The 15,777-nt window shown below is 41.1% G+C and overlaps 1 protein-coding gene across 2 annotated transcripts in view; it reads right to left on the bottom strand.

Moving 5' to 3' along the window:
- Positions 1 to 15,777, bottom strand: part of COLEC12 (collectin subfamily member 12) — a 95,138-nt gene that overhangs the window by 29,297 nt on the left and 50,064 nt on the right. The window contains exon 3 of one of the 2 annotated variants that reach the window (XM_074549333.1): positions 13,964 to 14,020. The exons of the other annotated variant lie outside the window; for it this stretch is intronic. Within the exon in view, the coding sequence (XP_074405434.1) occupies positions 13,964 to 14,020 (57 nt within the window). The remainder of the gene's footprint in view (positions 1 to 13,963; positions 14,021 to 15,777) is intronic. 2 annotated transcript variants of the gene reach the window in all.

Below are 15,777 nucleotides of genomic sequence, written 5' to 3'. Positions count from 1 at the left end.
CTGCTCTACTCTTTTAATTATGCAAATTGCCTCTTCTGATTAGCCTTTTCCCTGTGATATCAAGAATCTTTGGCTGAGATACCAATACTGAATTGAGAAGAAAGGATCCCCATAGGCACTGCACTGAACATAGCTCATGGTCACAAATCCACTGGCTGTAAATTCATTCCTAATCTCCTGAGGCTACATGCTCAACTACAGGAGAGAAATTATGTCGAGGCATAAGCACTGTTCCTCTGGAAGTGTGCTGCCTTACTCCCCTCAGCCAAATTGAGACTCTGCATTAAATCACCTCCAAAGGAGAGGAGCTGTCAGGGCCTGGATTTATTTTCCACCTCACTGCCCTTCTAAAACCACTTTCTAAAGGTAGGGCTTTTTCTACAGAAATATTGCAGGCTTGATGGCAGACACAATAAATCTTGTTTCCACCCTCCAATATAACCAACCTCCCCCTCTGCCTCCTTTTCCAGAATCTTATATTTTCAAAGTGGAAGTTTTCCCCATGTGAAGCTGGATCTCTAAGTTAAGGAATGCAGCTCCCATCTTTCAGTTTCCTCATTCTGTTCTTCCCTTTTCCCCCTCTCCTGTCTCCTTGTGTCCTGTAGCATCTCCGACTTCTGAGGTCTCCCTAACCCTGGTTCATTCACACCTCACTAGCATCCAATTTCCTGGATAAAAAGCAGACTTAGAATGAATTCTTCAGGCAACCAGAACATTCTTTTAAAACGCCCGTGCCAATGTGTAATGACTGTGCAATGAAAGGAGCAAATAGCCCTGATAAATGGATTTTTTCCACCTAATATCATCACAATTTCTGGGATTTTTCCCTGGTTAATATTCACTCTTATCTAGATAGGAAATTTTATTCTGTAAACTACTACAAGAAATTTTCTGTACAGAGGTGGGGGCGTGGTTGGTGAACAGAATTTGTGTTTTCCCTCCTAACAAAACACTAAGCAAATCTGCACTTTCTTGACAAATGCTGGGAAATGATGAATTAAATGTGCTTGTTACAAGTGAGGAAAAGCGATGCAGAAGGACGTCCAGAGCACTGCAGTCACAAAGATAAGGAATTAGCCAACAATTAGACAACAAACATATTACCTGCCTACATAGCGCCCACCCTGCTGTCAATGCAATCACTGTGGTAAGGAGGTGAAAACTCTACTGCAATCACAAAAATACATAAGCTGACAAATCCATTAAACATGAAAAATTTGCTACACTTTCAACAGCAACAACAACAATAATACTTGCAAAAGTAATCATCTTCCTGAAATATACATTCCTTGCTATAATCCTTTCCCTCAAGGCAGTTGCCATGAGGCCAGGGTCTCCTGAGATTCCACATCTGCAGATGGAGGACTAAGAATCTCAGAATCACAGAATCATTTTGGTTTGAAAAGACCTCCAAGTTCATTGAGTCCAGCCTTTGACCCATCTCCACCATGGCACTGAGTGCCACATCCAGTTGTTTTGTGAGGACCTCCAGGGATGGTGACTCCACCACCTCCCTTGGCCGTTCATTCCAATTCTTGACAATCCTTTCCATGTAGAAATTTCTCCTGATGTCCAGCCAAAACCTCCCTTGGCAGGGGACATATCTTGAGGCTATGTCTTCTTGTCCTCTCACTTCTTGCCAGGCAGAAAAGGCCAACCCCCAGCTGGTTCCAGCTCCTTTCAGGTGTTGTAGAGAGCGATAACGTCACCTTGGAGCCTCCTTTTCTCCAGGATAAAAAACTCCAGCTCCCTCAGCCATGCCTCATAGGACTTACAAGTCTTTTAAGTTTGATTTAAAGTCTGATTTAAGTCAAGACTTAAGTACAAGTTGCTAGTCTTCAGTCTGGTAAGACTCAAATCTCACCATGCATTTCAGGCTCATTGCTACAAGCTTTATCAGGGGATTTAGGCTGACAGTAAAAGGCTTAAATTGAACAAAATAATTTTCTTACCCAAAAGACTAAATGAAAAACTTAGAACTTTTCACTATAAAATGTATGTGCTTTAATGGAGAGAAAATCCCAGAGCACTTTAATTAAGAGGCAGAAGGCATAATATAAATCTATATATGTTACAAGTGGGAATTGGTAAATTTTAATTCAGACAGAAAATTGTAAAAGAGACCTTGGGGGTTTTTTTTCCTTAGTTGACACATAAATATATTATTAAAAGTTCTTGTGAAAGGTCCAATCCTGTGCAATAAAAAACCCCCAACCCAAATATTAGCTTGCGTTTCAGTGAAAGCAATCCCAAGGTAACTAAAACTTCGGAGGACAACTATTCAGGGAAGAGGGAAGAAGGAAGCTGAATGAACTCAGTCAAGATGTCTAAGCTCATTTTGAAAAATTATTCTTCCTGAAGTTAATGCCAAAGACTTTTGGACTGCAAACCCACATATCTGCTGTAGAACTTTCTCACTGGTTTCCGATGTTCTTCTACACTTGTAACTTTACCACACTTTTAACTCTCTGAGGAATGCTGAAGTTCTCAAATAATGGCTGTAATAATCAGTTTCCTTGTTTTGATATGATATACCACTAAAAATACAAAGAAAATAGTCCCTTTCTGTAAAAGATGGCAAGAACTTAGAAAGCGAATAGAATTGATCATATCTGTGTCCAACCTGAATTTGCATTTCCATTCTTGGGGTTTTTTGCCAAATACCAAGATTTACTGGTCCTTGAAGAGAAAAAAAAAAGACTGAAACAAATTTGGGGTCAATATTTGACTTCAGGGTCAATATATCTTGCCTTTTCACTCTCAAAGAGGTCAATATCTGCTGTTATTTATGCCATACTCTGCAGCTGCTCTTTTGAACTCCAGCAGAGAAATACATCACACCCTTGACCCACAGCCTTTCCAACTAAGTGTGGAGACACTGTAATTTATTTGTTCAAAGCAAGTGTCAAATGTTTTTAGCACTAAACTGCACTAAACACTCTTGTTCCTTATCACAGCTCCAGTTACACAAGTGCAACCTCTCTGGCTTCCACAGACTTACATGCAACTTACACCAGTGCAGGTGTATCACTCAGAGAGGGAGCTGGAAAATGGTTTTTGTTCCATGACAAGCCAAAAGCATAAAACAGAAGAGCAGGTGAAGCAGCCAAATTGACAGCTCAGTGGAAACTCTGCATTAAAAAAATTAACACACGGTACTATAACCTATTTAGGGAAAATCCAATAAAATACAAAATAACTCTTCCTTGTGTCTTTGGAATCCACAGGCACTAAGTCCCAGTAGTGCTCTGAGGTTTATATGTAATAGGCTGAAGAATAATTTTCACATATTAAGAGTAAAAATATTTTCTAAAAATTCTGTTTCTCCGCAGTTTTATTGACTTAGTACATTTATTTCTTGGCTAGTTTCTACTACAGTAAGTTTCAGTCCAGTACAGATTTTTTCCATGGCTGAACTATATCCTCCTGAAAAGCAGAGCCGGAAATGTTGAAAACCATAAACTATAGCTAAAGCCACACATCACAAAAAGCAGAGTTCTCAGTGTGAGCAGAACCTTATTTTTCAATGAAATATGGACTTTGTTTGTTAAGCACACTTCGTACCTCCTCATACTTTGAATCTTACTCCAGTCTCCAAAAAGAAGAATTATTTGAACGTATTTGGTGTAGCCTTTTCACTTAAGAGACTAAGAGTTTTCACTACTTTTCATGTTCCTCTTGTTCTGCATTTATTTCCTGATCCACAAGAAAAGATGGCATCTTGTTTGCCATCTCATCTGAACAGTGCACTACTCTATTTAAATAGCTTAGACAGACTTCAAAGCTGTTAAAACTAAGAGTTCCAAAAATATTTTAAAGGAAAATTAATGTAGTAATTCAGTAATTCAGTTTCTTCATATCCTACTATATGAATACTATTTTTTACTGACGAGATCAATGTCTGTAAATTTTGAGATGAACTTTGTTGCACAGTTAAAATACATTAAACTACTTGATAAATGTCCTGGTAGTTCTTGTGCCAAAAGATGAGAGAGAATATGCCCAGCAGAAAGTGTTACACTCCTGCAGATATTGGGTAGTACTATTTGTTACTCAGCTTCTTCTCTCTTCCACTCCTTGTTTTACTGAGTGCTTTGTTAAAGAAATTTAAATGAACTCACAGAAATTTCCTCTAAGTGTTCTGCCAAGGTGCATGAGCAAACTCAGGTCAAATTTTTACTGTACATGGACAGAAGCCAGAGGACAGAAGAGCACTTAATTTTTAATCATTATTTCATTAGTTAGTAAACTGCTTAGCTGCTCCATAATATTTTGGATTGTCTGAAAATGGCACACAGCTTTGCAGGGAATCCTTCTTTGGCCACTCAGTCGCAGACACAAACCTTACAGGTTTCCCAAGGGAGCACAAAACTTAGTGCATAACTGAAACATAATGATGAGTACAGGGCAGCCATTCAAGCAAGCTGAGTCACAGGATAAGCTGGGACTACATACAGGAAAGTGAACATCAGGGTATCTGGGAGAATGGTGGAAACAAAATCGCGAATCCTGTGTGCCATGTGTGGAGAGCAGTGGCTCCAGAGAAGATAACGAGTGAGATGACAAGAAGGTCACTGTGATGGTGAGGACAAAAGGGCAGTGCCAGCTCCTTGGCTTGCTGCAGTGAGCTGGCAGCTGGACCAGCCTTGGGCATCACAGCACTGATGAGAACTCAGCTCCACACAGGGACTGGGAAAGCCCAACTCACTGCTGCAGCTTCCAGCTCCTCGTGCTGCAGACAGCACTTGGAGGCTGGACAACCTTGGACCAGCTCTGCAGCTCCAGGGCCACACCAGTCACTCAAAGGCTGAGAGAAAAGGTCTCCTGGAGCTGGTGGCCAAGGGCAGCTTCTGATGGGGTCAGGAGTCCTGAGAGCCACTGGCTCCAAGGCAGCTCACACTGGAGGGAGCTGCTGCTGAGCTCATGACCCTGGTGTCCCTTTGTGGGGAGGCTGCAAGTCACACCAGGTGTTTCCACCACTATGAGTTTTACCAGGAGTCTGGGGTTTACAGTGAGAGCCTTAAATTGAGCCAGATGCTTTTCATACTTGGAAGAAAACAGTAATTAAAAGAAAACCAGAGGACTTGGCTGCAAACTTGGGTTCTTTAATGGAGCACTGTCACTAAAGGGCACTCTGATGTAGAGGTAGGAGTAACATATGTTCCTGGCTACAAGCTGGAGGTAGAGACTCTTCTTGGAAAAAAAGCAGAAATTGAAGCAGTGGGGGTGATTACAACTGGAACAAATTACCATCACAGGGGATTCCCTGTACTTTAATGCCTTTAGATCAAGCTTGACTCCTCATTTAAAAGATATGCTTCAGCCAAAAACAAAGTCATTGGACTTTGTACAGGAGTAACTGGATAGAAGTGCACAGCCTATCGCACACAAGAGGTCAGAGTAGTTAAGTGCCTTGGCTCTAATCCCTACAGATGGAAATACGTGTGGCTGTGCTCTGGCCTGCTGCACAGAAAACACATGTCTCTAGGGGAAGTTCATGGTGATGACAAGATGGCTCACTGCCCCAAGGGGGATGTGTCTTTCAGATCCAGCTGAGCTCAGAATTAAAACAGATAACCCTCCCAGATGTTTTATGGCACTGGATGGAGACAGCAGGTGATAAGGCTCAGTGTATGCTGGAACACAAGGGGGTTTAGTTTTTTCTTACAAAGCAGGCAATAAGTCTGTTGAAGAAACAAAATAAAATTAATCCAAAGGTATAAAGACTGGAAGCTAATTAAAAGCCTACTTGTATTAATAGAGGGTGAGAAACTGCTCCGGGATAGTTCATTATGTTGAATAATGGACCTCTAATACTGCCAGAAAATGCTAAGAGCTTTGGTGAGTTATCTCTGACCTGGTTTGTTAGACAAAACTACCCTTTTGTAGCTTTTCCCCAGAGAGGGGAAAGAGATATCCACATTGGGAGGCAACAACCAAGTCAAGTATATGTCTCTCATGTAGGGGTGAAAGGACACGTTTCCCATCTTGACCTTTTTTTTTTTTTTCTTTTAAAGCTGGTTCTTCCAGTCTGCCAGACCTTCTTTAGAGCTCTCAGCCAAATTCTGGAGGAAAACTCTTTTTGCTGAAGTCCAACTTTTTCCTTGAAGAGCACAGAAGTGAGTATGGAAAAGTACAAGTATTTCAGTCAATTAATACAGCTTTGGAAAACATAAGTATACTAAATTTTTACTACTTTTTATTATGAGTTACTATTTAAACCAGTGAAAATTTGCTGATAATGCTAGTGACTACTAAAAAAAAAAAAAAAAAAAACAGTATGGAAACTAAGGATTTAGGACCAGGATATGAAACAGAAGAATTATCTAGAAAACTGAAAAGGCCTAACTTGGACAGGCTTGTAGAAGCTATTTACTGAAGTACTACATAAGATGAAACTCACTTGACATTCACAGAAAACTTCTGAGATGCAGCTGGTCCCTGCAGTCCCTATACTGAGCACCCCTTCTGTTGTATTTGCCCCATTACTTCAAGAAAGAAATTAAATGCTGTATTTTGGGACAATTTAGTTACAACCAAAAAAGGATGATGAATGACACAATAAATCAAACCCTGGAAGATTGTTAGAAGTACTGGACAACCGTGCACAAAAGCTTAAGAATTAAAACTTGTTTTCTTGCAAACTTTCCTTAATCCACACGTGCTGGGAAGGCTCCCGGAACTTGCAGGAGAACAGAGACAGAAACGGGGGACTTTTGTCAGCTTTTCATGGCATAACAGGCAATCAACACATCAGCCTTTCACAGCCAAGAAAACTGCCTCCCTGTGTGCTGAGCCTTGAATCATTCCCTGTGTAAGTCACAGCTGGGGGCGGCTTTGCTCTGCTTCCAGACACGGCTGCTGCACTGGGGAAGGGGTAAGGGAATCTCTAGGGAAGCTTTTGGGACCTGCAGTGACTCTGTCAGGAAGGGGGACAGCCACTGCAGGGAATGTGTGGCCACCTTCGTGTCAGGGCACTGCTTCAGGGATGCTCACACTCACGCTGGGTTTCTCTGCAGCCTGGAGGTGTGCTTGTTTTTTAGCACCTTTTTCCAGCAGGCAGCAAACTGTGGAAGGCTGAGCCTCCAGATATCCTATATTGCCCAGTCTGACACTTATTAACAGGGAAAATGCCACTGTAATACCGAGGGTGCTTCTTAAATGAGCGCTGTTAAACTTCAACAAGGATGCTTAATGTATTGCAAAAAGGAAGAATGAGGGCCTGTGTCTTCTTGATTCATCTGAACAGTACCTGGCAATCTTACAAAGTGAAAAAAAACCCCATTGCCTTGAATTTTAATTAAGGCTCAGTGTTTGGATTCAGTGCCAGTTGTCATTGACTCACCCCGTCTTCAAGATAAGTTGGAGACTAATCTATTTTACTTTCATACAGCACCGAGGCCAAATTACCCTTGTACCCGCTCTGGTGGAGCCTCAGAGTTAATGTCATCACACAGATAAAACTCAGCCCAAAATCTGCTGAGCTGATTTATGTCCATTCCCTGGTTTTCCACCCTTTATAGCAAAGGAAAACAGCTCATCCTTCAGCTGTGTGTGAAAACTAGCAAAGACACGAGTTCCAAAATTTGTATTTTTTATTTAGCTTGACTGGAGACTCTTTAGTGAATGTACATTTTTTAACAGATTGAATTTGCTTAGCAGCTATTAGAGACTGAAATTCAGCTCTAAAAGACTATTACCATAAATTGAGACAATTTTCTGTACTGGAAATTCACCTCATAAATCAAGTCTGGTATTCATATGGCAGCACAGATGCGCCAACTCAACTTGCAGCTGCAGGCACTCAGAAAGCAGCAGAATTTGTCCCTAAATTTGCAATTGTTTGATGACAAAATGAATATATTTTGACTTTCAAGTGAACAGACTATTGGAAGATGTTTTCTAATACAGAATTTCAGGATATCTAGTCCAAAACACCACTGCTGGTAAAAACGAGGAGACAGTGGAAATTAAAGGGTTTTCCTAGTTCTGTCTGTACTGCAGTTTTTCAAATACATGTTCCTCTGCCTCCAACGTGCTGGTCAGCAGGACAAGCATTTCTTCAGTATTGACACACCATTCAGCTCTATGTAAAACATGGAAAAGGGTTGGTTTTGCCCCACAGGAATGCAAAGCACTTCCAGGTCCAGGGGAGTTTCTAAATAAACAGCTTACATTTCAAAATTACCTGGGAACTCCTGCTGAAATTGGGACCATTCCTCAAAGGGAGAGTTCAAAATTAAATACCTGGGTAGGAGGTTAACTGAAGTTGCTGGTGGTTCAGCTCTTCTGGAGTTTGATTTATTATTACTATAAAGCCAAAGGTCCCTGTTTTGAAGACTCTAGACTAATTCCACTTACTTACTTATTTTTGTCAATCAAAAAGTGGCTGAGATCCTGATTTTGGCTGACCAGACAGAATAAAACCAAAAACCCTAGAAAAAGAAGTTTGTCCCCTACGTGTCTGGGACAAACACAGAACTCACAAGAAAAAAAATTCTGTGTTTCAGCTACCACAGAAACCAGAAAATATTTTTCTGTAATTATGACATTTTTTCCCAACTGAAAATTCTCCATTCACAATAACTCATTTCCTCAGATTCTGATTCTTAGCATAATCCAATTTTCAACCCTAAAATATGCCACACTGGCCATTTTGTTAAGCTTGATGGCAAAATTTTGACTATTTTATTTTGTATTTACACCTTTATCCTTAAATACAAACTGCCAGTCATGCTGTCCACTTTAAATTGCACAGAAAAAAAATTTGACTCCCATCAGGTAATAGTTTGAAATATGTGGTCCCTCCAGTGCTGAGATACACTGAAAAAAGTTCTAATTGCAGGTTTTCATGGAACTTGCTGTCTTTCTGAGCAATTTTTTTTTATTTCTTAACCAAAATTTCAACTCTTACATCAGTGTAAATCCAGGATAAGTTCAGTGTAGTAACTGTAGGTCTAAATTAGTACAAGTGAAAACAGAACAGCCCTAGAATATGATATTGCAATTAAAATGTTACTTGTTGAAATAGACTGTAGAAGCCATGTCCAAAATTTCTGGCTTTGTTGCTTTAATGTATTTTGTGGGATATTCTAAAGGACTTCAAAAAAGGGGTCACCAATTCAGAACAAGAACTGTGTTAAAAATCAGCTTATATCTTCCCAGAACCCAGTCTTTCTGTAGCCCTTCCTGTTCCCTGTCAAGGCAGTGCTTCCAGGAACACCCTAAGAAACTCTGAAAACATCAATATAAAGCCTGGGCTGTGGGGAAAAATATCATTAGGAGAAACCAAAGGAAAAAGGCATATTTTTGCAAATTCAACACACACAACTGGAATATCTCCTGTACATAAAATTCCTGCTTTATGAAAGTGGTATATGAGAAAATCTAAAATCTCATTTAACAGTTTTAGGAAGTGATCTGCATTCAGAACATCTCATACTTAACACCACATCATTTACCCCCATGAGGCTGAAGAATAATGGGATTCTGGCTCACATGCCTCCATCCTGACTTATCTTCCCTGCTTCTCCTGTCCCAGGCCTCTCTTCTAATTCAGTTAGTCAGCTTGGTAGATACCAGACACTTAGGAACCAGGCTGGGATAAATTAGCCCTCTGAAGCCAATTTAAATTTTAGCCAGACGAGGTAAAACTGCATGACTTGTGTTGTGCAATAACTCACAATTCAGTTATCTCCAGCCTTCTCCACACATCCCTATCTCCCCTCTCACAAACACCTTGAGAGATTTGCAGGCCTCACTTTACCTGCCGTGCCTGTCACACACCAAAGCTCCCCTGGATGAATACATACACAACTAGATATTACCCAGTTCCTGCTGGTATCCCACCTGCTCAGCAGTTCCAGCTGTCCCTGTGAAAACTTATGGAATGTGAGGTTAAAACTGCCAGAAAGCCTTCCCATAGGCACTTAAAACAAAGTCTTAATTTCCCACATTGTTTCAAAGGGGTGCATATCAACAGTTCATTCCTTGCTGGTTTATAAATACATCTCAGATTTGTAACTCAAGCTGAAGCTGTCATTAAGTCACACAGGTTATTTCTTTAGAAGTTTCTACAGTTAGATTTCTCCACATTTTTACTACTGAAATTTTGAAGCCAGGGTTGGCCACCCCTAGAGTCAATGATTAAAATCCCTTTGCCCCTGGATTCCTTACATTTTTTTTCTGACCTCTTCCAGAAGAGCTCCACAGCAGCTGCTACCTCCCTTTCCCCCACGTGACTCCTTCATATTTCCTGCATCCCTCTGCTATGTCCCACTTCCCCACTCCACAGCACACACATGGGTCTGTCAGTAACACCAGGTGTCCTGGGGAGTCCTCCTCCCCTAATGTCTCTCTTTTCACACCCTGGCCTTCCCTTCCCTCCTCTCACTTGTGAAACTTCTTATGCACAAGGGAATCTCTCCATTTCTCAAGAGCCAAGCAGCACCTGGTCCTTGTGCAAAGAGCCCAGACCTGTTCCATCACATTCTTCTCCTTCTGACTCCCCTGCAGAAATCCCCGGTGGCTTCAGGATTCAGTGGCTGCACTGCACATGAGTCTGCCACCTGGCTGCCTGATGGGTCAGCTTATGTCCTTACAGCCCTGTCCTTAACCTGGAAGTGATTTTGGACAGGGAATGCACTGAATATGTTACTGTTTGAATGGTGTGACCTAAAATGTATTACAAACTACTTGGTAGTACAATATTTATAGCTACTTTGCTTGGAGTCTGGCAGTGAGGGCTGTTGAAACATTACAGAGCAAAGTTTGCAATAAACCCACCCCTCTAAACTTCCTCCTCTCTCAATCCCCCCAAAAAGCAGGAGATACAGTTAATCCACCCATTTTCATGGCAATACCACTTCAACAAAGGTTCAGAGGAGTATCTGCCTTCCCCACATAACATTTTGTTATGTAGGGAGGCTCTGACAGAAACAGATGTTGACTGTTTATCAGAAGGAGGTTGCCACCATGCTGATTCACTTGTTATCTGAGTGCTGCAGCTGTCACAAGTTTTGTGCAGACTGCAAGCTCACCTGGCCATTGAATGAGGACACATCAAAGAGGCGCCGAGCCAGAAACAGCCTGACATAATGCCCTTATTCAGCACCACATCCTTGCAAATGGCAATATAATCTCCAAAAAGATGCATGAGGGTATGGAGAGTATGTGTGTACAGCATAAAATGTCTGGCAATTGTAGTGTGTTTATCAGTCTGTGGATGATGGCTGAAAACCCCACCAGAGGACACAAACTTTGGAAAACACGAGGAGTCAGAACTACAAAGCAGTTGTGAGGCAATTGGACTTGCTCATGCAATACTGTCTTCTTTTAAAATATTGCAAACTAAATATAAAAGGCAAGAGCCCAGCCATGTAGGAGGGATAGGTGACTGTGTTCTAGCAAGCAGGGAAGGCAGTGTGGGTAACCATCAGAGCCTAACAGTAGGAAACCCGGTAACTGAGGAGAGAGCAAATGAGGAGAGAGAAAATGCAATGCCTAAGTCTGTAAGCAAAATTAGAGGTGTGGTATAACTGTGTCTGGTGATGGTACTGGAATAGTTTATGATGTTTCTGCATCCATTTATTGAGCAACTGAGATGCAATAAAGAATTGGACAGTACAGATGAAAGGATGATAAAAACTTTCCTTAAAATGAAGGGTTAAAGAAAACATAATTTTACTGAGTTTAGCAAAGATAAGACTAAGCTGACTTATTCATGTTTTGTTCATAAATGAAACCCTATCTGACAATACATGGCTTTCAAATAAACAAAACATGATAAAAGCCAATGTGGTGGCCAGTGAAGGTAAACATATTCCAAATAGACACAAGCTGAAATTCTTGAAAAGATGATGATTAACAATGGGAAACAGTGAAAAATACATAAAAGGGATTTTGTGCTGCCTGAAATGTTAAAATTAGGTCTCATGTCTTTTATTAAGAAATGCTTTAGCTACAGGTAAAAAGAATGATGGGAATTGTTCAGCAATTCTGCTGTCTTGTATTTTGTAAAAGGTCAGGTTTCATTATCTTGATGGTCCCCTCTAATTGTAAAGTTCTGAGCCTATGCATTTTTAAAGTATTCTATGCTCTTGAAAACCATTAATTGCACCAAACTATATGACCATGAAAAGGAGTTTTGATGGACAGGCTGAAGAGGGTAGCTCACAACAGCCAGTACCTGTGCTTGTGCTTATGGAAACCAACTCAACAGCAAAGAGCAAACATACAGGATGGCTAACTTTCTGAGTACACAGAGGCTGCCCAAGATCCCATGCTGGGTTCTCCTTTGTGTAGAAGATCAGAGAGGAAAGCAGTAATAATATGCCATGCTTGTTCCCTTACTGCATTTGAAGAGATGTTTATCAGAATTCAGTTTTCCTGTTGCACCAGGAAAGTCACCCCAGGTATCTCTCTCTTGCTTGTAGTGCCTGTGCTTCAGCTGGGATGTGTGCCTGTGAAACGAGGGGTGTCAGACCAGCCATGTCCTAACTGTGCCCCACAGTGCCTGAAGACCTGGCTCCTTCCACCCTCAGACACGGCCTGAGCTCCCACACAGGCATGTGCATCCCCATTTGGCTTGGGAGCTCAGCCACAGGAGGAACAAGTGCATTTCTGCTGGGAAGTCTGGGACACAGCAGAAACTGAAGAGGCACCAGACATGTATGGCAACTGATGAGCCCCAGTAGGCTTTGGTGATCTCTCATTTTTCTCCCTCTCTGGCCCCTCAAGGAAGGATAGGGAGAAACTTTTCCTCTTCTGCTGCTGTTTCAGGAAAAAACAAGGGGTTTTAAAGAACTGTGAGCCATTTAAAAGGAAAGTCCTAAACATACAGAAAAATTGTTTTTAAAACAATCCATCCCCACAACTATTCCAACATGTTTCAAAGAAGTCACTGTGGATTAATGATGTCTGCAAACACTTTTCTAACTAAATAGCTCATTCTCTCCTTGAACACTGAAACAGCTTTCATCTCACTTTTCAGTTTGCTGTGAACTCTTGTAATTAAGGAAAGAATACTGACATGGTCTTTGGCTTTTAAAATAATGCCAAGAGACACAGCTTCTTTATATTACTCCACTTGCGCGGAATTAGCAAAACTCCAAACCTCTCTGAGAAAGAATGGAGAACCTGACTGGGGGCACTGACAGATTTCCTTTGATGCCTCACAAATGCCCTGTTCTAGTGCTCGTGTTTCACTGCTGGTGATGTGAAACACAGGGCTGGGAGCCCCAGGTTAGCACTGAGCCTCTCCCTGCACTCCCAGCACCACAGCATTACTGCACCTGTCCCACTGAGTACAGCCACATCAGCTCAGCACCTTTGTTTTGTGTCCTCCTGCCTGGGATGATGAAATACATCCTTCAACACTTGGGCACCCTCCAATAAAAACCAAACCAAACCAAACCAAAGAAAAGACTTATCCATATGCAAGTTTTGAAAAAGCTTTCAGGAAGGCACTGGCAAAATGTAAAATAGATTTTGAAATTATACAACATTTCTAATCCTGAAAGGTGAAGCGCCACTTTTGTCTTTGGGTTTAAATTCAGAGAATGCTTTGTCTACAGCTATCCCACTAGCCCTGACAAGATCTGGTTTAAAACAGCATTACCTTTATCAGATACAACTGAGTTCCTCCTCTGAGAAAAAAAAAGGGCTTTAATGATGTTCAAATATCAGGCTTTCTGAGGTCCATAAGCCAAAATCTATTCGACTTTCCCCCTCAGCCTCCCTGTCTTGAAAAGCAAACTTCACATCTGCTTGTTATCAGTAGTTATCTCACAGCATGCCTCTGAATCATTTAGAAAACTCAAAGCACATGTTTATCCCTGCTGAGGAACCAGTCATTATGATGCTATTTACAGGCCCTTGGTGACCCAAGCTCACTACATGGTGTAGAAAACTGCCAAAGATTTTGTCTCAGGGGTTCTCACTGCTGCTAGGTTTAATTACTTACCATCAGCTTTCAGCCAGGAGGCTGCACTCCCTCCTTTCAAGCTGCATTGAGGCATGCCTGTGTGAGGACATGTGGGAAAGCTGAGATAAATCAATTAGACATATGAAGCACGTTGCATGTGACTTAAAGCACGTTAAGTCCTCATGTGGTTACTCTTATTCAGAAGAATAAAAAGGCTTTCACTTTCCTGTGCAGGCAACTTCAAAGCTGCATCATTTTACAGTTGTGGAGTGTAGTTAAAAGCAATGAGGGGCTAGGAAGAGATGCCAACAGTCTGGGCAAATGCATTTAAATCTGAAAATGAAAACACTGATTGTTTAGTAATGTGGAAGGATGATATGTCCTTCTGAGACCAAATGTGCTTCTTGCAAGATGTTGTGCACGCAAACCTCTCCAGAGCGCTTCTGCTTAGATGGCCAGGCAAACCTCACATTTGTCTTAGTGCAAGGATAAATAACTATTTCACTACAAGATACTCAAAATAAGCCTACTTTTGTTGTGGGACATGAAGGTTCATGCAAGTCTGCACTTCCCCTGTCTGTTGAGAGTCAGTGGTTTTGCTCAGTATTTTCAAAATTCAAGAAAACCATTTAAAGGTCTGATCCTATAGCCAGTGTCAGTTTGCAAGTGCTCCTTACAACACCATAGGAGAAATACGCAACATCAAACCCAGACCTTTGCCACTCTGGTACAAAAGGCTAAGAATATTGGTTCCTCCTTGTGCAAAGAGCAGAAATCTCTTCATATGATTCTTCTTAACCCTCTTGAAAATCTGTGCTGGGCTAGCCCCAAATGTAATTTTTCACAATTTTGAATGAAAACAGAGCCCTATGTTTTTTGCTTTTCATTTAGTAATTTCAGCAGTGAGCCATATTTTAAATTTTTTTTGGCTACAGCTGTTTCAACAAGTTAAAAAAGTTCTTTCTAAAGCCTTCACAGCACTTCAGAAACAGAAGAATCCCAATACGGCGTCCTTGTCTCATTTTGCTAAAGAATCTTTTGGAAAGGTAACAACATCAGAAAGGGATGCTCCAGCTTTGGCTGCTTTCAGAGAATGTCTCTGTGAGGGGACACAAAGAGAAGTGACCTACAATGCCAAACTCCAAATCTTACATGTGAAAACTTGTCTGAAGCTACTTGCTGCGGCATATCTGTGTGAAGTACCAAGTACAGACAGAGCCATCCATTATAAATTCCGTGCAGAAGTTGTACAGTGTCTGTCATCTTCTTAATTAAACTAAACCCAAAACCAATAATAAAATACCCCAACCCCAAACAAAAATACCTCAGCAGACTAAAACCAGCTGAATGTCACCAGTATTTCCATTCCTGCATGTGGGTAAGTATCTGCAGCAGACAACTTCAACCGCACGTTCTGCAGGCTGCCTTGTTCCACGCTCTTGGGGGGATGTTTATATATCCACTCACATGCCTTATGCTCTTTAATAACATAATATACAAAATGGGGAAAATTTAAAGAGAAAGCACTTGGCTACAGCTAGGTCCAAACCCAAGCTATGTCTAACCTAACTATGCCTCAATTCCTTGTGTTGCTGTCACCAAACTAGCATAAAATTTGACTAGACTTAACATTTCTGGCTTTATCTTGAGAAAACCATAGAAACTTGGGGCTGAAAAAAAAAAAAAGCTTCAAATGCACTGCAATGTGACTCTGGAAAAAAAATCTAGAGGCTGTAAGTGTATACAAAATATCCGCTCTGCCCTCTAAATAGATATTAAAAGCTTAGTTAATATTTCATAGTGGTACGACAGAATCTTTGAAGAAATCAAATCAGAAGTGAAAAGTACAGATG

Source organism: Zonotrichia albicollis, chromosome 1 (assembly GCF_047830755.1).
Source record: "Zonotrichia albicollis isolate bZonAlb1 chromosome 1, bZonAlb1.hap1, whole genome shotgun sequence".
Lineage (NCBI taxonomy): Eukaryota > Metazoa > Chordata > Aves > Passeriformes > Passerellidae > Zonotrichia > Zonotrichia albicollis.
The sequence above is the reverse complement of the archived record's forward strand: the minus strand, read 5'-3'. Positions and strand labels throughout refer to the sequence as shown.